The 21,962-nt window shown below is 46.9% G+C and overlaps 1 protein-coding gene across 4 annotated transcripts in view; it reads left to right on the top strand.

Moving 5' to 3' along the window:
- LOC308492551 (transmembrane protein 132B) overlaps positions 1-21,962 on the top strand; it is a 262,945-nt gene that overhangs the window by 151,208 nt on the left and 89,775 nt on the right. For 3 of the 4 annotated variants that reach the window (XM_081037697.1, XM_081037699.1, XM_081037700.1), the window contains exon 3: positions 6,358-6,504. The exons of the other annotated variant lie outside the window; for it this stretch is intronic. In XM_081037697.1, the coding sequence (XP_080893823.1) occupies positions 6,358-6,504 (147 nt within the window). The remainder of the gene's footprint in view (positions 1-6,357; positions 6,505-21,962) is intronic. 4 annotated transcript variants of the gene reach the window in all.

Raw genomic sequence — 21,962 nt, 5'->3', positions numbered from 1 at the left:
TCAATTAACATCTCTTGAGGGGTGGCCGGTGGACCCTTGCTGGGTTCTCTTTCTCCGCGGGTTTACTGGCATTTGTTAATCCTTCAATATGACAAGATTTGCAATTTTACTTTGCAGTAGATTGGCGGGGACACTGGAGTGGAGAGTGGGGTGGAGAGCGCTGTCCCCCAAGGGGCTGATGTCCGAAGGGTCCGTTCGTCAACGAGTAGTTTCTTATCTATGCACGTGATCTGCCAGTGTATCCTGCTCTATGAAATCCCGTCACTTCAAGAATTCAAATGACAAATATTTGTATAATGAAGACCCTGTGGGAGTGTGGTCTATGTAAGGTTTTTTTAAATGTTTTTTTTTCTTTTCTTTTCTTTTCTTTTTTTTTTGTGTGTGTGAACATCAGGAAATAGTTGTTACATAAATGAGCTGAAGATGGTCCCTGTACATAAGCCCCTATATTGTTTATTTCTTCATAGCTGACTGGGACCTGTTAGCTCAAAAGCCTGCCAGAGCCAAACTCAAAATTTTGCACGTCTAGTTGTTTTCATTCTACCCTAAATAAGCCTAGTTTTAGCTATGTAGGGCTTGCCTTCTTTGCATCCCCTGCAAAACTGCGCTGGCGTGTGTGAGCCACGGTGAGAGGGACCCGGGAGCTGTGAGATGTCCCCTCCCTCCAGCCGCACCTCATCTGGGTGCTGTCAGAGGAGGCCGCCTGCTGTGCGGCTTCCTGACAGCGTCCAGACGTGAAGCCCCGCTCTGATCCCCTCTGCCCAGACCTCCCCGACCTCCTCCCCTTCGGGGTGGTGGCCCCCCTGCCATTTCACTTGGAAGGTCTTAGGCTGCGGGGACGACCCAACATGCAAACCTGTCAAATCACTGCCCAGATAAAGCTTATTGTGTGTTACTGCCACCTGGTGGTCACATCGTTTCCTTTGATCAGCACCCCCTCCCGCTTCCCTCCCCCTAATCCCTCCAGCTCGTTCCGGTGCTGAGACCATTAATCATTTGCACATAGTTTTAGATTTGAGGTTTCTAAATAACAAGCGACAAGAATATCACTAAGCCTAAAAATATTTCCCTAAAACACACTTAATGAATATTCAAGGCATGGATTTTTCTGGGCTTAAATTGTTCTAACAAATAGAACCTAAAACTGGGAAGGATTTGGACGAAGAACTGGAGTTTGGGAACAGTTTCATTGGGCTTGGTCACGTAGACAAGGCTGCCCGCTCGCTTGGCCCACCTTCGTCTCCAGCCCCTGCCAAGGTCAAGCTGATATCATGGGGCCCAGGCTCCCAGCTGGACAAAGACATTGTGGTCAGGAAGGTCACTGCAGGGGCTGGACGTCAGCACCCAAGAGCTGGGGGCAAAGACCAACCCCCTCTTTGGGCAAAGTTGATCCTTTACTGCACATCCACCGTGTAAACAACCAGAGGAACCGAAAACCCCGCAGAGAGGTGAACGTTAGTCCTAAGTCCCGGTTTAAGTATAAAACACAGCGACTGAGGGGCACTCCGCCGACAAGTGTCCTTGTGCCCAGCAAGGTGGCAGGTACTGTGGCCTGGGAAGCCATCGGGAGGATGAGAGGGAGAAGCTGTGGTTCTCTGCCCCGTCCCCGCCACGTAGAGGCTGGTCTGGAGTCCAGATGTCTTTCTCACTGCTTTTCTACAGCAGCGGGAATGCCACCTGTCCCTGGTCCAACCAGGAACGGTATCCATCAGGACTCTAAGCCTCTTCCCGTCAGAGACAAGGTCAAAGTTTCAGATCCCTCTGTGCCCCTCAGAACGGGTGTGGCCCCGGACACCTCCAGCGGTGGTGTTGGTCTGGGGAGAAGCCCCCGTGTGTGTGCAGGTGGCTCATCTTGAGGCCTCGCTCTGAGCTGGACCGCGGGGAGCTGACATCCGGAGGTAGCGGTGCCCCTGGCTGCGACTTGTGCGAGGTCTGCCTGCTTAGCTTTACGCTGAACTAACTAGAACGTGTGTGACATGGAGAAAAGTGCACGCGCGTGAGCACAGCCTGGTGAAGTCCCACGGCCCACCACGCACTCAGCACGCAGACAGGAAACCGCAGCCCCCCGGGGACCCCTCCCAGGTACCGCTCCCAAACGTCCCATGATGCTGACTTCAGCCTCATAGACCAGTTTGCCGTTCCCGACCTTCTGTCCATGAGGTCACACGGGTGCAGGGCTTGGTCTGGCTTCTTTCACTCAGAGTTGTATTTGTAGGTTCGTCCATGTTTTGTGTGGTGCTAGACGGCTCACTCTTGTTATTCTGTACCAGATGCTGCCGGGGGACTGTCGACTTCATCTGTTCTGTTGTTGACAAGCACTGTAGGCTGTTTCCGTTTGGGGTTTCCTAGGGCAGAGCTGCCATGAACTTTCTGGTACTGTCTCTCGGTGATACACGCATTTCTGTCGGGCATCTGTCTGGGAGTGGAAGCTGTAGGATCTGCCAACACTCGGGTGTAGTGGACGTTGCCAGAGAAAGCCCCAAAGAGGCTGAACCAAATGCCACTCATCCAGCAATGACTCCAGTGACCCCCATCCGTGCCAACACTTATTATTTTCTGTCTTTTCATTGTAGCCGTTCTGATGGGTAAGTGTTGGTTTGATTTCTGTACTGTACTGGGAGATTTGTGGGAGTGGATTGTTAAAGACAATAATGATAATTAATAATGGTCATTGAAAAGGGAAGGCAGGGAGCTATGGAGTGCTTCAGCCCTTATGGGGATTGCAAACTTGTGACTTTTGCGTTCACAGTTACTCTTAGCATATGTAAAAGCCTGCTTGTCTTTATTGCAGTTTTGAAGGTACTTTTGCAGCTTGAAAATCCATTTTGAGGGGGTGGGGCGGGACCTTAAATTGCCTGGAAGGGGGCATTTGGTCTCTCAAGACTTTCCCTTTGGAAATTAACCTCCTGGAAATTACCTTCCTGGACGTTTCTGGATCCCCTTGTGTTCCAGATTGCCAGTGCAGCAGGGTGATCGGCATGGGTCTGACTTTGTTGTGGGAACCCGAGGAGATGTGGACTGCAGGGCGTCTTTGGGCAGAAGTGCTCAGGGTCACACAGGAGGTCATAGCAGTGCTAGGTGCTGGAGGAGGGTGGGGGCGGGGAACGTCACTGAGTCTGGAGACCTGATGCCAGGCAGCGTGTTTGGGTGTGGGCACTGAAGGGTGTGGATGGGAGTGGAAACAGCCATGACACTTCAGGGCAGAAAACAGATGCCCAGTTGGCCAAACCTGGAGGGTGAGCGGTGGCTGGCCACCCTGGGAAGGGCAGCAGCTGGTTGGCTACGGGGATGGGCTCTCATCTGGGCTGCAGATGAGCAGGCAAAGGTGAAGGTGTTGGGTGCTGTCTCCTGCTGTGCTGGGGCCAGTAACCCCTCCCCCAACGGAAACCCTGGGAGGCCACCCTGGTCTGTCCCCTGCTTCTGCTCAAGTGCAGTAGCTTCACTCAGGTAATACAGGCCCTGCACGCTGGCATCGCCGTGCTGGTGGCTGAAATACGGGAGCGTATTGACATGTGCTGGTTAATGGTCCCTGTCCCACGTCTGCCTCCCACTCCCCTGAGGACCAGCAAGTACAGTCTCGGTGAGCGCTGAGGGTGGCCCCCGGCCGGCGGGGCTCTGTCTCTGCTGGTAAACCCTTTGGCTGTCACCCCTGCTTGGTTATCCGCTTCTCAGTCTCCCTGGGAGCATTCGCCTGTTACAGTGGCCTCAGAAAAACCAAATACTGACGACTCGCCCTTCCTAGGGCTTGGGGTGGGGCCCAGCCCCTCCCTCAAAAATGGACTTTCGAGCTACAGAAGTACCTTCCAAAAGAGCAGGAAAGACAGGCAGGTTTTCACATATGCTGAGGAGAGGACTGTGAGCACAGAAGTCACGGGGTGGGGGGGCAAAGAAGAAAACAAAGGAGGACAGTGGGGGAGACGCTGCTCCCCGAGTCCAGTCAGACGCTGCCCAGTGACGTCCCTCATGTCAAGGGAGGGGACCTGGGCCTCGCTTGTACATCAGAATGAAAGAAATCATATGCAAAAAATGCAAGGGAGAAGCTTCAGTGGGCACCTGTAGGACAGAAGGAGAGAGAGGGCTGGTAACTAGCGCCCAGTGATGGGGGCCGACAACACGTGTGGGCCACGAAGGAAACTCGCCACGCACGGGGCAGAGCCCAAGGGAAGGGGAGCGGGTTTGGTTCCTAATCCTGGCTCTGGCATCGACCAGCTCTCTGACCGCCAGCTGGGCACTCGCTGTGGGGGGGGAGGGTCACAGTCTGTACATCTGGACATTGAGAATAATGGAAATAAGCCTGAGCCTGGGGCTGCTTGACGAGGGCTCTCCGTGAGCAGGTGTGTGTGTGTGTTTGTGAGTGTGAGTGTGTGTTGCATGTGTGTGCATGTGTGTGTGTGAGAGTGTGTGTGTGAGTGTGTGTGAGAGTGTGTGAGTGTGTGCGTGTGTGTGAGTGTGTGCGTGTGTGGTGTATGTAGGTGTGTGTGAGTGTGTGTGTGTATGTGCGTGTGTATATTTGTGAAAGAACGTGATAAGCTGCTCAAGTAGCAAGTGCCCATAGAAATGAGGAGGTGCCATCAACTCTGCTTCTCAAGTACACGAGTTCTGGAACGTTCTCTCCCGTCGCCCCATTTGGCAGCAAGATGGAATGGCTCAAAGCAGGGACAGAACAGGACGCCTCTATTCGTGGTTCGCATAAATTAATTCCTGGAACATCATGATGGCGAGAAAGAAAGCTTTGAGGAAGCAGCAGATTGGGTCACAGAATTCAGCAGGAACAATGACCGAGTCAGGACAAGAAAAGGCCGCTGAGTGTCCCCAGGGATTGGCAGCGATTTCTCAGGAAATGTCACATGCGGGAGCTGGCAGGTGAATGCCTTAGTGTCCCCGGACAGGGCTGTAAGGCAGGCCTCACAGGAAGCAGGGACATTTCTTCTGTATGTAGTTAGATACACAGCGTTTGAATTCCCTAAGCCTCCCCTGGGGGTCCCCGTGGAGGCAGCAAAGCAGGGGGCAGAGGACAAGCCTTGAGTCCAGGGCTTTCTCCCGCTGCTTGAAATGCTGCCTTTAGACGTTTCTTTCTTTGGCTGTAAAGACTTTCTGACTTTGATACATCCTTTTTTTCAGGTGTCAACCATTCCTGAGAAGGGCCATTCACCTGTTTTTTCCCCCCTTTTCTTTCATGTTTTTATTGAGGTAAATTTCATATACCATGAAATGAACTGTTTCCATATGAATAATTCAGTGGCATTTCGTACATTCACCGTGTTGTCCAAACATACCTGCATCTCGTTCCAGAGCATTTTTATTACCCCGAAAGGAGACCCATCCATGTTACTTAAGCAGTTACTCTCCACCCCCCGCCCCACTTGGCTCCTGGCAACCATCAGTCTGCTTTCTTCGCTGTGGGTTTACCTATTCTGGATATTTTATATAAATGGAATCATATGTAATGGAATCATACAAAAGGAACCATATTTTATGTAAATGGAATCATATGATAAGTGGCCTCTGGTGACCGCTTCTCTCACTTGGAATCCTGTTTCTGAGGTTCATTACATGGCAGCGTGTGTCAGCGCTACCATCCTTTCCATGGCTGAGGGGTATTCCACGGAGTGGACGGACCACATTTTCTTTGCCCATTCATCCGTTGATGGGCATCTGGAGCCTTCTACTTTTTGGCCATTATAAGTAGTGCTATGGTGAGCACTCATGTACAAATATTTGTTTGAGTCTCTGTTTGCAATAATTTTGGGTCGATATCTAGGAGTGGAATTACTGAGTCACATGGTAACTCTGTGTTTCATGTTTTGAGCTCCTGCCAAACTGTTTTCCACAGCGGCTGCACCATTTGACATTCCCGCCGGCCGTGGATGAGGGCCCTTGCGTTCTTCCTTGGGGATCTGCCTTCTGCAAACACCCTATCAGGCAGAATCTGGCCACAGCATCCCGCCTGAACGCTGTGTTTATTTTTCTCCTGCGGACAATGTGTCCCTGCTGTCTCCTTCTCACGGCGTGGTTGCCTCCTCCGCGGTCCCCTGGATGGGGCAACCCCCTCAGCCCCCTCAGCCTCTATGCTCCTTCCCACCTCGTGGAGACCCTTCCCCATCTCCACGTGAACAGCAGGCCCTGTAGAGCCCCTCCACTTCTGCCCAGACACACCGATTCACAGAAAAGTAACACACGGGGCAAAATGCTGGGCTCCTGCTTCGGGGTGATTGTAAACCGACAGGACAGTTAGTTTTCAAAGAAAAGCCACTTACTGCTACTCTTCCCTACATTCCCAGAGGGAATGCTGTAGCACCACATTTTTACTGCCTGTCTTGTCGCGGTGATTATATATCTATTTTTCCTACCCCACAGAATTAAGGCAGCAGCAGGTGTGAAAATAATGGCAGTGAGAATCAGCAGTGAAGAGCACTGGGCAGTCCAGGAAGAAATAGATCATGGCGACGATCAGACGACAGCCACCCTCACCTGTGTGGGCCATCACCCGGACACGCAGAGCAGGTAAGCGCTGAGATCCTGTAGGTGGCTCGGCAATGGTGGGCCAGGGGACGCTGCAAACGCTGAGGACAGCGTCACGTGTGTGTAAGGACAGCGAGACCTCTGCCTCTCAGGGGATGTGCTCCTCGGCGCTCGTCAGCACAGCTGAGTCACACAGCTTCCAAATGGCTCCTTTCCAGGGACAACCCGCTTTTGTTCGCTATGCTTTTTATACTCCAGTGACCTAATTAGCTTGGCAGTCGCAGAAATTACCTGAACTCACATTTGTCACAGTGCAGGGTTTGATAACCATATTTTAAGAATTTATTATTATGTCATTATTGTTATTGTTTTCAGTGAAGAGTTAAAGAACGAACGGGGGAAATAGAAATGATTTAAGAGGCCAGGGGGAAATGTACCTTTTTTATGAGCAAACTGACGGTGGCTGTAGTTACAGGGTAATTGTCTCATAGTGCTTCAGTGTAGTCATTCTGCTGATATCACACCTGGGGATTGGCCTATGGCTTCAGAATGTTAAGTTGGGTGAATTTGGTGTTGCTGGCAGGCAGCTCAGCTTCTCCAGCTCAGATACCAGCCTTGGGTTTTACGGGCTGAGCTCTCCTGGGAAGCAGAGGGACGGCATTGCTAATCACCCTGTACCAGGACGCCCAACAGGCAGAGAGAGCTCTCATCGCTGTCCCAACAGGCTGCCCTCCAGTCCCTTGGCCTCTGCGCTCATCCCCCTTTTACTGACCACCCCTTTGCTATGGGGGTGTTCCGGTGAACCAGTTACGCTGGACATGCACTCCCCCTGCTTCAGAACCACCAGTGACTCACACTTCAGTGAGACTTGAAGTCCTCAGACCTGTTACTTATCACCTTCTACTGTCATAACTTGTTCTCTTCTCTTACTCCTCTAGTATTTAAACACTCACGGTCCACAGGGTTAGACAGAGAGGGGGAGTGGATGAATGAGTGAATGAACAAGTGAATAAATGAATGAATGAGTGAATGAGTGAATAAATGAATGATGAATTAGTGAGTGAGTAGAGTCATAAATGAGTGAATGAATGAGTGAGTGAATGAATGAGTGGAGTGAGTGAATGAATGAATGAATGAGTGGAGTGAGTGAATGAATGAATGAATGAGGGAGTGGGTGGATGGGCGGGAGCACGAGAAACGGAGAGATTGGGTTGGGCTGGCCTTTTCCAATGGAGTTGTGTGCTAAGAGCTGTCTCTGCTTGGGTGTCCCCAGCCAACGTCAGCTAGAACTCTGTTCTGCCTGCCTCTGAGGACGTCTTTCCAAGGGGAAGAAGTGACTCAGGTGGAGTGGCCAAGAGCTTTGTAGGAGGAATAGTGGTCAACTGATATGGGCACCTTGCTCTCTAAACTCAACATTCGGGTCTGCACCTGCACGTGACCCAAGGTTTCTCTGGAAATCTGTATCTGCCTGCTGAGCACCCCACCTCCTCAGCGGTCAATAGATGCAGAGAGCCGACTATTTTTATATGTGCTCAGGTGCTTTCAGTTGCAAGTAATAGAATACCCGCCTAAAAGTGGCACAACAGTAGGGTTTTATCATCTCACGTGACAACACATTTAGAGGGGGGTGGTTGTGTCACCCAGGCGTGTTCTGTCTTCCCACTCTGTTGTATCCAGTTCACTGGCTGTCATCTTCCAGCTTTTTTCCTTACGGTCGCAATATGGCTGCAGCAGTTCCGGTCATTACAGACTCACCCAGTTGTATACTGAAAGGGAGGGGGGCTTCTCCTCACACATCTCTTTTTACTGGAGAAGACCTTTTTAGCAGTGTCCATGGAAGTCTTCCCTCTGGATCTGTGGGGACTGAGTCCCGGAGAGCAGTTTCCAGGCTCTCAGCCTCACGTGGAAAGGTGCTGGCTCAGGTAGTAATTGGCCATCAGCTGTAATCAGATGGCCATCCACCGTGGCTGGTTGGCCATCAGCTGTTACCGGTTAGCCATTAGCCACTAATATAACGGCGCGGCTACGCTAGTGGGGTTGGTTTGTAGGCGGAGAAGCAGATGGCGGATTGCAGCTAGCAAGTGGGGTTGGTGGGTTGGTTGGCAGAGAAGCGGACAGTGGATTGCGGCTAGCAGGTGCGGTTGGCAAGCGGATTGTGGATTGCGGATCGTGTGGATCCTACTTCCTGTGTCTTGCCCGGCCGCCAGCGAGACTGAGGTGCAGGAGGACCCTTTGTTGGGGTACTGGCGATGTTTGCCTTTGTGTCTCGACCGGCCGCCATCTAGAATATAGTGGTGAGACTCCCCTAGCTATGGCTCCGTGGGTGTTCCTTTTTGGCCTCACCATGTCCTGCGTTCTTGTGCGGGGAGCGGGAGCTGAGACCCTGCGTGACAGGATCTCATCGGTAAATGGTGGGTTCCACACCTTTGCCCAGGAAGCAAGCTAGTCTTGGAAAGTGACTATCTGGTATGATTCTCAGGCTTTGTGGTGGGAGATGGGTGCTGTCAGGGAAGAAAGGTGGGAGAAGGTGGGAGAACTAGCCAGCTGGTTGGCCACTCTTCAGAGGTGGTGTTGGTCACAGGTTGTGGCTTGATCCCTGTTTCTCACAGGGACGTGCGTGTCACTGTCCCCACCGGAAGGCTTCCTCCTGGTGTTGGGCTGCGGATCAGGGGCCTTGGTCCCACGGAGGCCGGCAGGGACTGTACCAATGAAGTACGAGCAGAGGGGCTGGGGTCCCGCACGCATATGCACAAGCTCAGGGCTGGACGGGGAGCAGGGCGTCGGGGCCCAGGTGCTCAGGCAGCATCCTTGTCAACCCGTCTCATGTCTCTCCTCTGGGCTGGCATTGTCTCCAGCAGGCTCCTCTTTCCTGGGGGCATGTGGGCCACCAGCTCCCTCAGCGGCCATCCTGCTGGCTCGGGCACTCCAGGGAGAACACCGCTTTCCCCCATCAGGTCAGCGCACGTTCTGGGGGTGCTGGTCACTGGCTCTGTTTGGCATAAGTTGGATCATGGACCCACCCGAACCAGTCTGTGTAGCCAGCCCTGGAAGTGGGGGTGGATGGACGTGCCTGAACGACATGGGCTTAGAATACAGGAGAATGTTCTAGGCTGGGGGAGGGGGAATGGATGCTGGGAGGGCAGAAACAAGAGGTGTCCAGACAGTCACTACAGTTCTGCTGACCCTCGTGTTGTGCTGGAGTCCCAATGGGACGCTGGTACTTACGCCCTCAGAAATCACAGTCAGGGTACTGCATGGTGGTGCGCGGGGTCTAAGCGTAGGAAATTAATTTTGTTGTACTATTGGACTGATCAAATGGTCATGTTTGACATTGAAGGAGACACGCAGGCTGTGGTTATCACTTTGGCTTTGTAAGAATAGATTTTGTGCTTTTTCGAAGAGATGAAAGAAGGTTCCAAGAGAAGAAAAGTGGTTACATAACCAGAGTTACATAATTACGAGCCATCTCACATTGCTGTGTCCTCTTTCTCCTTCACTTTCAGCTTCTGACCTCCCCTGGGTTGTCAGGATGGTGGGCATTGTTCTTTGTATGACAATTCATGCTTATCTCATGTCCGTCTAAAATCCATTCCATAATCTAAATAAATAATTGCTTCTTCTTACACTTTTTTGTTGAATTGTGATACCAAATGAGGTGTGAAATACAGGCTCACAGACCGTGTTTGCTGGCTAACAAAGTGAATATGTGAATATCCCTAACAAAACATCTCACAGAAAGCTGTAATCTCTGAATTGTGACAACGTTGGGTGGAATAGAGTTCTTAATAGAATATAATGTACAAACTGCCTGAAATTTTGTGATAAGAATTAAAAATGTGTTGTATGGGAAGACCCACTGCGCTCAGCTAGAAAGGCTGTAAAGGTCTTAATTTGAAATATTTTAATGAACACTCATTGTGAGGAAATGTGAGGAGTAAAGATGAGCACCGCCAGATAAAGACTGGTGATGCTAAAAAAGGAGTGAAGAGATTAGAAAAATAAGCAAATTTGAAAGTGTTCAGAACAGATAACACGGAAACAGAGGAAATGAAATCGGGACGATGGACTATTTGTATGGGAACCACGTGCAGCTGGAGAGCTAGAGACAAGGTTGGTTCTTGAAGGGTTTCTGTCTGGCTGGTGGGACCCAAACCTCAGAGAAAATAAGGTACAGCTTTATGTGTCGTCAGAAACCACAACACAGAGCTCATTTTCATCGAAAAATTGGAACAGAGGCAGAGGGAAGCTCAGTGTAGACCACGGAAGAAGGCATTTGTGCTTCTCCGTCAGGTAGAAAGACAAAACCCCTAAAATAGATATCTTTACAGACAGACACACCCCACATTATTGTAACCCAACTCAAGGTGAAATAAAGGTCTAAGGCAAATGTTTACTGGGTTGGAAAACCTGCAGTCAATGTTTCACTTTGTCTACTCTAATCCAAAAAGTATAACCCATTGAGCAGATGAAGGCATCACAGTTTTTAGTGTATGTGCTGCTGAAGCGAGCACAGGGGATCACAGTTTTAACCGACTTGACTAACTCATCACTTTTGGTGAAATTTAACAGCTGAACATTAAGCAATAAACAATGTTAATAGAAGAAAGTCACTGTGTCATATGTCACTTTATGGATTAGTGAAACATGAACTACTGTACATCTTTCACTGAACTTAAGGATTCTTAGTCTCGTTAAACAAAGAAAAAAAGAAAAACATGACACCCTCAAGGGAATATTATTCAACAATAAAAAAGCATGAAACCTTGCCATTTGAGATAACATAGATGGACCTAGAGGGTACTATAGTGAAATGAGTCAGGCAGAGAAAGACAAATACCATAGGATTTCAGTTAAATGTGGAATCTAAAAAATAAAACAAAAGAATAAACGGAACAAAATAGAAACAGACAAATAGAACAGGCTGATGCTTGCCAAAGGGGGGTCGGGGGTGCTGGGAGATGGGAATAAAAAAATGGTGGAAGTACAAAAAATATATGTATTTCTTGTGATTGAAAAAATGAAAAAGAAAAAAGAAGAGGGAAGACAGTTCAGTGACAACAGCTACCTCTACTTCTAAAAACAAGTAGTTTTCCCTGTCAGTCTCAGTTTATGTTGGTGTCTTTCATTCTGTGAAAGGATTTATTGAGAGGTAAGTGGAATGTTTTAGTATGACTTTGAGGACAATTTTGTGTGACTTTGCTATTTATCTCTTATTTTAAAAATGAAAAACCATGTATGCTTGTTATATGCCAGACACTATTATAAATCTTTCAAGAAAATAAACTTCAAAAAAAAATCAGAAATCATAGGAGCCTGTCAGGCAGTAACAATTGTTATTCCCATTGAACAGATATGTATGTTGAGGCACGGTTTAAATGAATTCCCAAGGTCTCAGAACAGGAAGTAACCAAAGCAACCTACCTTTTAGAGTCCACGCTCTAAACTACTCCCCTGACGTTTCATCAGGCATAGATGGAGGTGCCCCTCTGTGCACGCTCTGCTCTTAGCATTCTTTTCCTTCTGCATCTGTCGGCTCTCTTGTACCCACCACTGGCATGTGGAAATAGAGGCAGTAGTGGGGTGAATGGTGGCCCCGCAGGAGATGTGTCTGTGTCCTAGTCCCCAGAACTTGTGACTGTGACCTTATGTGAAAAAAGGTCTTTGCCGCTGGAATTCAGTGAAGAATCTTGAGTTGAGATCACCCTGGATTATCCGGGCAGTCCTGCAATCTGATGCCGTGGCCTTAGAAGATAGACGCACAGAGGAGAAGGCAATGCAAAGATGGAGGCAGAGACGACAGGGCTGCAGCCACAGGCCAGCGAGTGTCTGATCCACCGGGAGCGGAAAAGGCCATGGACAGACTTTCCCCAGAGCCACCGGAGGGAGCCACGCCCTGCCCACACCTTGATTTTGGAGCTGTGCCTTCCAGAAGTGCGAGAGAATAAATTGCTGTTGTTTGAAGCCATTGAACGTGTGGTGATTTGTTCCAGCAGCTCCAGGAAACCCCAAAAGGGGCTTCATGACTACTTGTTGAATGAATAAATCGAGGCTTCTCAATGCTGGATACATATCAGAATAGCCTGGGAGACTTCAACACTCCACATTCCTCAGGCCTTGCCCCTGTGGGGGCCGGGGGAGAGTCACAGGCATTGACATTTTAAAGCAAAGGGTCCAGGTGATTTTAATGGGTCGCCAGAGTTGAGAATTACTGGGTTATAGGAAGGACTTAAATATTAATGAATGTAAACACATTAAGTAGACAAAAGTATTTTATCTTGAACAGCTTTAGGATTTGAAAATAAAGGGTGAACCTCCACACTGCCTTCCATAGCGGCTGCACCAGTCTGCATTCCCACCAACAGTGTATGAGGGTTCCTTTTTCTCCACAGCCTCTCCAACACTTGTTGCTATTTGTCTTGTTGATGATAGCCATTCTGACTGGGGTGAGGTGATATCTCATTGTGGTTTTTATTTGCATTTCTCTGATGATTAGTGATGTTGAGCATTTTTTCATATGTCTATTTGCCATTTGTAAGTCCTCTTTAGAGAAATGCCTCTTTAGGTCCTCTGCCCATTTTTCAATTGGGTTGTTTGTTTTTTTGTTGTTGAGTTTCATGAGTTCCTTGTATATTTTGGATATTAGACCCTTATCGGAGGAACTATTTGCAAAAATCTTCTCCCATTCAGTCGGCAGCCTCTTTATTTTGTCGATGGTTTCTTTTGCTGTGCAGAAACTTTTAAGTTTCATATAGTCCCATTTGTTTATTTTATCTTTTACTTCCATTGCCTTTGGAGTCAAATTCATAAAATGCTCTTTGAACCCAAGGTCCATAAGTTTAGTACCTATGTTTTCTTCTATGCAGCTTATTGTGTCAGGTCTTATGCTTAAGTCTTTGATCCATTTTGAATTAATTTTGGTACATGGTGACAGATAACAGTCCAGTTTCATTTTTTTGCACGTGGCTATCCAATTCTCCCAGCACCATTTATTGAAGAGGCTGTCTTTTCTCCATTGTATGTTTTTAGCTTCTTTGTCAAAAATTATCTGTCCATATTTATGTGGTTTTATTTCTGGGTTCTCAATTCTATTCCATTGGTCTATGTGTCTGTTTTTCCGCCAATACCATGCTGTTTTGATTATTGTAGGCAGTGTGGAGGTTCCTCAAGAAATTACGAATAGAATTACCATATGACCCAGCAATCGCTCTCCTGGGTATCTACCCCAAAAATATAAAAGCATTTCTCTATAGAGACACGTGTACTCCAATGTTCATTGCAGCTTTGTTTACGGTGGCCAAGACATGGAAACAACCAAAATGTCCTTCGATAGATGAATGGATAAAGAAGTTGTGGTATATATACACAATGGAATACTATTCAGCGTTAAGGAAAGATGATATAGGAACATTTCTGACAACATGGATGGATCTTGAGAATATAATGCTAAGCGAAATAAGTCAGACAGAAAAAGCAGAGAACCCTATGATTTCACTGATATGTGGTATATAAACCAAAAACAAGACAAACAAATGAGAAACAAGAACTCATAGACACATACATATTTTAGTGGTTACCAGAGGGTAAGGGGGGTGGGGGGAGGGAGATGAGGGTAAGGGGGATCAAATATATGGTGATGGAAAGAGAACTGACTCTGGGTGGTGAACACACAATGGGATTTATTGATGATGTAATACGGAATTGTACACCTGAAATTATGTAATTTCATTAACAATTGTCACCCCAATAAATAAATTAAAAAAAAAAAAAAAAAAAAAAAAAAAAAGAAAATAAAGGGTGTAGAAACACACCTTTCCTGGATTTGTGATCGCGGTTTGCTATTGGACCCCTGGAGATCTCTAAGTACCAGCCATCACAATAGTTCAAAACCAGGATTCGATGTGTAGGAATCCATCATGGCTCGGCTGTAATTTGTGCTAGAAAGTGGCAACAGAGTTCTCCTATGGGAAATGGAGAACTCCTCCCCCACCCCAAAAGGACTCAGGACAGCCAAAGAAAAGACGATAAAAAGAAGAAAAAAAGAACTGTTTTAAAAACACTCCACCTCTTTTTCTAACCAGTGGGAGACTCTTTGTGTATTTACGGGCTGACCACTTTCAGCATAACAAAAGCTTACTTACTTCAAAAGTAATAGCTATTCAGTTGTAGAAAACTTAGAAAATACAGCTGAGGAAAACGGAGAAGATAAAAATCATCCTTGAACCTATGTGTGATTCAAAGGTAAGCCTGGGTGATACATTGATGAGTGTATTTGTTTGTATGTGTTCCCATGTATGTACACAGACATTTTTTTTGTTGTCAGTACCAGAATTTGTTTAGCTTTGAAAGCTGTTGTTTTCTTGTAACACTGTAGAATAAATATATGGCCATATCTCGTCATATCGTTGAAGATTAACCTCTTTGAAGAACCTATAAAAGTGACAGGCCCTCTTCCTCCCCAAATACAAATAGACATACATGAGTAATTTCCCCCCCAGGATTTTAGGATTCATGGAGCCTTTCAATGAACCTGTCATTTTAAGTGTAGTATTTAGAGTCAGTCATAATACTCTATTGATATGACAGAGGTGTATTCTATTCATTCACCATGTTTCATTCTTTTCCTCTTTTAAACATTGCTGCTGGCCATTGTTATCATGTTTCATCTTTTCCCCTTGTAAAGTCCCCTTTAACCATTCTTTTTTTCCTTTTTAAATGCAAAATATCTCTTGAATATTCCTGCAGGTAATCTTTAGGAGACTGTGCTAGAAGCCAATGGGTAGGTCAAAAGACACGACAATGCTTTAAGTTTTTGATGCTTTTGTGAAATTTTGCCGCTAGTTTATCCTGCCAGCTCTCTGTGTAAGAGTGCCAGTTCTCAAAAAAAAAAAAAAAAAAAAATTTAAAAAATTTAAAAAACCCCACTGATCTTTTTACTGTCTTCACAATTTTGCCTCTTATAGAATGTTGTATAGCTGGAATCACACAATATGCAGCCTTTTTAGATTGGCTTCTCTCACTGAGTCATATGCATTTCAGGCCCCTTCACATCTTTCCATGGCTTAAAAGCTCATTTCTTTTCAGCACTGAATAATATTCCATTGTCTAGATGGACCACAGTTTATTTACCAATCCCTTATTGAAGTTCATCTCGGTTGCTTCCAACCTTTGGCGATTATGAATGAATCTGCCATAACCATCCACGTGCATATTTTTTTGTGGGCCTAAGTTTTCAACTACTTTGGGTAAATACCAAAGAGGTATGATTGCTGGATCGTAGGGTGAGAGTATGTTTAGTTTTGTAAGAAACCGCCAGACTGTCTTCCAAAGTGGCTGCACCGTTGTGTGTTTCCACCAGGGATGGATGAGGGTTCCTGTGGCTTCATATCCTCACTAATATTGGGTGGTTAGCGTTTTGGATTTGAGCCATTCTGATAAGTAGGTAGTGGTATCTCGTTGTTATTTTAATTTTGTCCCTAATAGCAGGCTATGGAGCATTTTTTCATATGTGTATTTTCCGTCTGTATATCTTCTTTGGTGAGGAGTCTGTTCAGCTCTTTTGCCCATTTTTTAATTGGGTTGCTTGTTTTCTTATTGTTAGGTGTTAAGAGCTCTTTGTATAGCCTAGATACTAATCCTTTTTGCGTTCTGTGCTTTGCAGATGTCTTCCCCCAGGCTGTGGCTTGTCTTTCCGTCCTCTTCGTCTGATACCCATTTTGAGTAGTGATGCCCTGTCTGGAATAAGTTCATAGATTTCAAACTGGCTACATTTAGAAGTTTCCCCAATTTTCAAGATGGCTGTTTTGGAGCAGAAAAATCTATATATTTGTCATTGGTTTTACAAGAATGTATCTGACCTCATGCCTTTGCGTCCTGCTGACCAGGAAGGTCTCACTGGCTGAGGTCTTTTTCCTGGTAATATGTAGAATGTCCCGTGGCTACCTGGTGGGCGCTCTGACTGTGGTCTCTCCCCACTAATCTATTCTGCGACCAGCTGCCAGACTAATCTTCAAACACTGCTTTCCTCACGACCTAGTAGCTCCCTGTTGCCTGTATCAGCAGGTCTCAACAATTGGCTAGACTTTTACCGTCCCTTTTAGAAGAACGGCTGGTTGTCTCTCAAGATGGTAGAAACTGGTGCAAAAGACAGGTGCTGAGACGGCGAACCTAGCCAGTAGGTGCCGCTCTGCACAGTTATAGGATGAGAGACCACGTGCAATGAACGAGGAAAAGGATGCAGTGTGTTCTGTAAGGAGGAATCCGGAAAGGCACCTCAGAGGAGGTGACATTTGATCTGGTCCTTAATGGATGAGCAGGAGTTTAAAAGTGCTTAAAAACAAACCTTTCTGGGAAGATGGCTCACTAAACCATTCTTCACATAATGTTAACACTGTATTGAGTTAGCCTTCCTGAATGAAAAAACTGGACAGCGGCTGGATTGTCTTCGAGTATGAAGCATCTTGGAGGATGGACCAGGATGGGACCACTTTAGGTAAACTAGGAGAGGTGCCAATGTGGGCAGGGTTTTCAGGGGTCGTTTTACTGGGAGCAAATCCTAAGTGGAACACTGATTGAGCACCTACTGTGTGCCAGGTCCTATGCTACTTATTATCCTCCTTAATTATCAAAATATCCCTGTGAAGAAGGTAACATGATTAGCCCCATTTAGAGATGGGGTGAATGAGACTCCCAGAGCTATGACTGGGGGATCTAGGGTTGAGCCCAGATTTCAAGATTCTAGAACAGCGTCTGGCACATAGTAGGCACTCAACAAATATATGCCAGATAATTCTAAGCCCAAGACTGCTTTCTCAGCACCAGAGTTACCTTAAAAAAAAGAAGAGGATGGTGCCAAAGAGAAATTCTGCCAAAGGTCAACTCTTTGGCGGGGTTGTGGTGGCTTTCCCAAGTCCCCAATTTCAGCTTCATTGTTTCCGGCTCTAGGAAGTTCTGCCTTAATCACTGCCTTGCTGGTGTAATGCTCCACATGGCCTTTGTGGCATAGAAATAGACAATGAGTTTCTCTTGGAAATGCCAAGTGTCATTTAGATTCTGTCGTGCCTTTTCTTACTGAGTGCAGGTTTTATTTCTACCGTGGGGTTTAACTCTTGTCAGGCAGACACCGAGTCCAAGGAAATTGGAGGCTTTCTTTCCAAAGGTCTGCCAGCATGGTGATTTTGTATTGGAGCCCTTATGCCAAATTTCTAAGGGGTGGTTGATGAAACTAACTGAGGGTGTCTTGCAAAGTGGACACTAATGGGAATGGCTCTTTATTTGGCCTTTTGTGTTGGTGTTTGTTAGAAACCCCAGCCACTCCATTAAATCATTTTATTTTCATGTCGTTATTGTGACATATTTATTTCTTTTTTGACATGTTTATTATTGTGACATGACACTGACCAAATCGACCACTGAAACCATGGAACCTCCCCCAGTTCCAGCGCAAGCCTTTGACAAAAGCAATCAAATGAACTTACGAGTGTTTGCCTCCCTCTCTGTCCCCACCATCACTCCTCAAGTCTCCTGGAGAAAATTCCTGATGCTCTGGAAGTGTGCATTTAACACAGCCGGTCTGGATGGCATCAATTCTTGCCCTGAGCCTTTAAACCTACAAAGAAGGTATTATGCTGGTTAGCCCCCTTTCTGCGTGACAAGAAACCTCTGTGTCTTTGAAAGGGCATTTTCTTTGGCTTTACCCAGTTCCGTGGCCAGCGTGCTATCTTTCTTTCCACACGTACCGGCAGAATGCGATTCCATATTCTGTTGACCCGGAGTGGTTTGCAGCCAGCTTGATGCTGTTTGCAGGAGGGTGTGCACCTTCCTACCCGAGGTGTTCCCAGATGACCCCCTTGATGGTTTTTAATTAATAGATTTTACTTGTCAGGCAAGTTTGAAATTTACAGAGACACTGAGCAGACAGTACAGAGATTTCCCGTATCCACTCCCTACCCACTCCACCCCTAGTTCCCCACGTATTAACACCTTATATTTAGTCACATTTGTCACAGTTCATGAACCAATACTGATCCTTTATTATTAACGAAACTCCATAATACTTTATTCAGATTTCTTTAGTTGTTACCTAAAGTCCTGTTTTTTGGGTCCCACGTTACATTTAGTTGTCATGTCTCCTTAGGCTCATGTCTGCTGTATTGGTCTCTTAGACGTTCCTTGTTTTTGATGAGCTAGACAGTATGAGTGAGTAAACTAAGACAGGGACCTTCCTATACATACCATTGTAGTGTGTTTTCGACCCGTATAAATGGTACTGTGTGCTGAGACTCATTCTACAACGTGCCATTTTGGCTCCGTGTACCATTTTCTAAATTAAATCCTGTCGCTTCATGTAGCTCTTGTTCTTTTATTGCCCCGGATGAATAACAGTCCATAATGCACGGAATTCATAATTTATTTACTCATTCTTCTATTGATAGATGAATATTATTTAAACTGTTTGCTCTTATAGAGCCTACTGCACACTTTTGTATGTGCAATCTTAAATATTTGCACTAGTTTCTCAGGGATAGTGGTTTTTAAATTCAGATTGTAACCCATTCATGAGTCACGACACCTTTCCAAAAAAGAAAAAAAAAGAAGGGAAATTTAATTAGATTAGCGCAGGTCAGAAAATATCAGAATCCATAGCATATAATAAGGAAAAGGATTTCACGAAACTTCAGTGTCCCTTACATATGGTATGTGATGTTTCTGCGTTGCCATACGAAAGCTATTTCTTACTGGGGGCCAGAGAGACAAAATGTGATGCCCGAGCTCCAGGGTCTGTCCCCGCAGTGGGACTGCTGCCTTCCTGGCTTTCTGCTGCCACGTTGCTCTCCACAATAGTTTATCAATTGGCAAGTTTGTGTAGGAGGTGACAAGGTTTCTTAACCTTCTGAGTGTTCCAGGGGCTAATCCTTGTATGTCTTATTTGGGGCTGATGCTCGTCTAGCTTGATTTCATGCTCGTGGTGTTTGGTCAGAGAAACACTCATCTTAAAGACAAGCCATTTAATTTCCCGGCTGTCAGGTGGCAGGATTAGGTTATCCCTCTTTTCAAAAGAATGATTTAAGTAGGAAATAATGAATGCAAAACGCTGTAGTTAAACAGCAGCGGATAAGCTGATGGATCGGTTGTCACTTGGATCTTGCTATAAAGGGAAAGAAAATGATATTTAATCATTTTTAAAAAATAAAAACAGCGATGATGGATTTGATGCATTTGGATGCCAAGCGATTCATTAGGGCACACGATGATTTCCCAGTGAATAAAGGGAACTTGCATCTCCCCCGGGATGAAATAGTTGCAAAGCGAAGAAGCCTGTGTTTTCAAGAGCACGTCAAGTCTCTTGAATCGGCTAAATGCAAGACCACTTGCTACCCAGCATTGTATTGTCCCTTGGATCTGGGGAGCAAACATATAGGCCACGAGCCTGTTTTGTTTGACTTGCAGAGTGTTTTCTTTTTTCCCCTTCAATTTGGGCCAACATTAAAAAAAATCAGGACATTTGACTTAAAAATATACATTTCAGGCATCAGTGTAGAAACCAGAAGGTCTGCCAATCTGGAATCAGGCTGCTGTCAGATGGTCCCCAGTGCTGGAGCCGATTGAGGCTGCTCAGGTCCGAGGGGGCTCTGCTCTCTTGTTGAGCAGATTCCCCACTGTCCCCGAATGTCCCCCGAAAACTGGGTAAAAATTCTGAACCCCATCCCAATATGTGTGGTGGAGTTTCCTCACCGTCACCGAGCAGGGCTCCCACACCAGCGGGTGCCCTGCAGTTTAGCTCCGTCCTGACACTGTTTACCTGGCCAGATGTCAGATTCCACAGGCTGAGGACTCAGTCCCACGAGACTGCCCCCCACTTCAGATGCCACTCGCAAATCCAGGCTGTCCCCCGGGCTTCCGAGCGGCCTGCTGGAGGTCAGTGGTTTTCACGACACGCTCCTCGGGTTCGACTCATTTGCTAGAGCGGCTCACAGAACTCAGAGAAGCATTTTCCTCACTAGGTCGCTGGTTTGTTCTGAAAGGATACAGCTGAGGAACAGCCGGAGGAAGGGAAGCACAGGGCCAGGTGTGGGGAAGCGAGCCTCTGCCCTCACCGAGCGCGCCACTCTCCTCGAATCTCCTTGTGCGCCAACCCCGAAGCTCTCCAAACCCTGTCCTTGTGGATGTCTGTGGAGGCCTCAGAACATAAGCATGACTGATTAAAAATCAGTGGCCACTAGTGATTGAGTCAGCCTCCAGCTCCTCTCCTCTCCCGGAGGTCGGAGGTAGGGGGTCCAGGCAGGGGTATGAGATGCAGAGTTCCAACCCTCTCATCACACTGTTGGTTTCCCAGGCAACCATCACACCCTTTGGGCTTTCCCAAAGCCACCGTATTAACATAAGAAGATGCCTTTACTTTACTACTCTCATCACTTTAGGAATCCCAAGATTTTAGGAACTCTGTGCCGACCAGGAAGACCAAAGACGTGTTTCTTAGTACACTCACAGTCTCTCCCTGGGGTTGGCTGTTAGTTGGCATTTATCATTAAGTGCACAGGAGGGCTTTTCTTATAGGAGAGAACCATCTCTCGATATCACCACTTCCTAGCTGTGTGACTTCCAACAAGTTCCTTAAACTTCTTTTGCCTCTGTTTCCTCAGCTTTGAAACAGGGAAATTTTTGTATCTACCCGATAGAGTGATTGTGGGATTAAACTATTTTATCTATGAGAAATGCTGATAACAGAGTTTGGCACAGAGTGAGTGCCTTGTAAGTATTGCCTGAATTAATATGATTAGTATCCTCCTCTGTTTCAAGACAGACAGTGATGTGTTTCAAGATACACAAGAAAGCCCCTTTCTGTGGAACAAAGACTATTCCTATATGATTAATACGCAGATAACAGGTTAACGTGTTGAAAGAATCAATGTGAAACACCCATTGGAAACAAACCTTGGTACCTCTGTGATAAATACACAGAGAAGCTGTATCATGAAAAACGTAAGGAAGGTACGAGGGCTCAGATTTCCACAGCATCCTTTCTCCATGCAAATAAGCGAGTGCTGCTTCTGTGAGCCGCACACACGTGACATACCCGTGGGGCCTCACTCCTGAGCGTGTCTGCCGGCCCTTCAGGTGGCTGGGACCCCGGACACCCACCCACCACTGGGCTGTGGCAGAAGCAGCCCTGGGTGACCTGGGAAGAGTCTGGGGCCCAGGGAAAGGGGTCTTTCTGGAGGCAGGTGCGGCCTGGGCTGTAGGCAGGGCTGGGTCCGTGGCGGCCCCACACCTCTGCCAGCCTGTGAGTCAGTCAGACCACAGACTCTGCGTCTTCTGTAAAGTGGGGTTTCCTTGCAGGCCCGCAGAGGGGATTAAATGCAGTAAAATACGGAGCAGCCCAGCCTCGGTGAACCTCGTCCTTCACGCTTCTTCCCTCCATAGAAATCCGCCCTGAGGACTGGAACACAAACGCAGTGGTTTGGAAGATGTTTTCCCTCTAAAACCGATTTCCTTAACCCACC

The sequence above is a fragment of the Rhinolophus hipposideros genome (assembly GCF_964194185.1).
Source record: "Rhinolophus hipposideros genome assembly, chromosome: 24".
NCBI classification, from domain to species: Eukaryota; Metazoa; Chordata; class Mammalia; order Chiroptera; family Rhinolophidae; genus Rhinolophus; species Rhinolophus hipposideros.
This window is presented reverse-complemented; position numbering and strand designations above follow the sequence as displayed.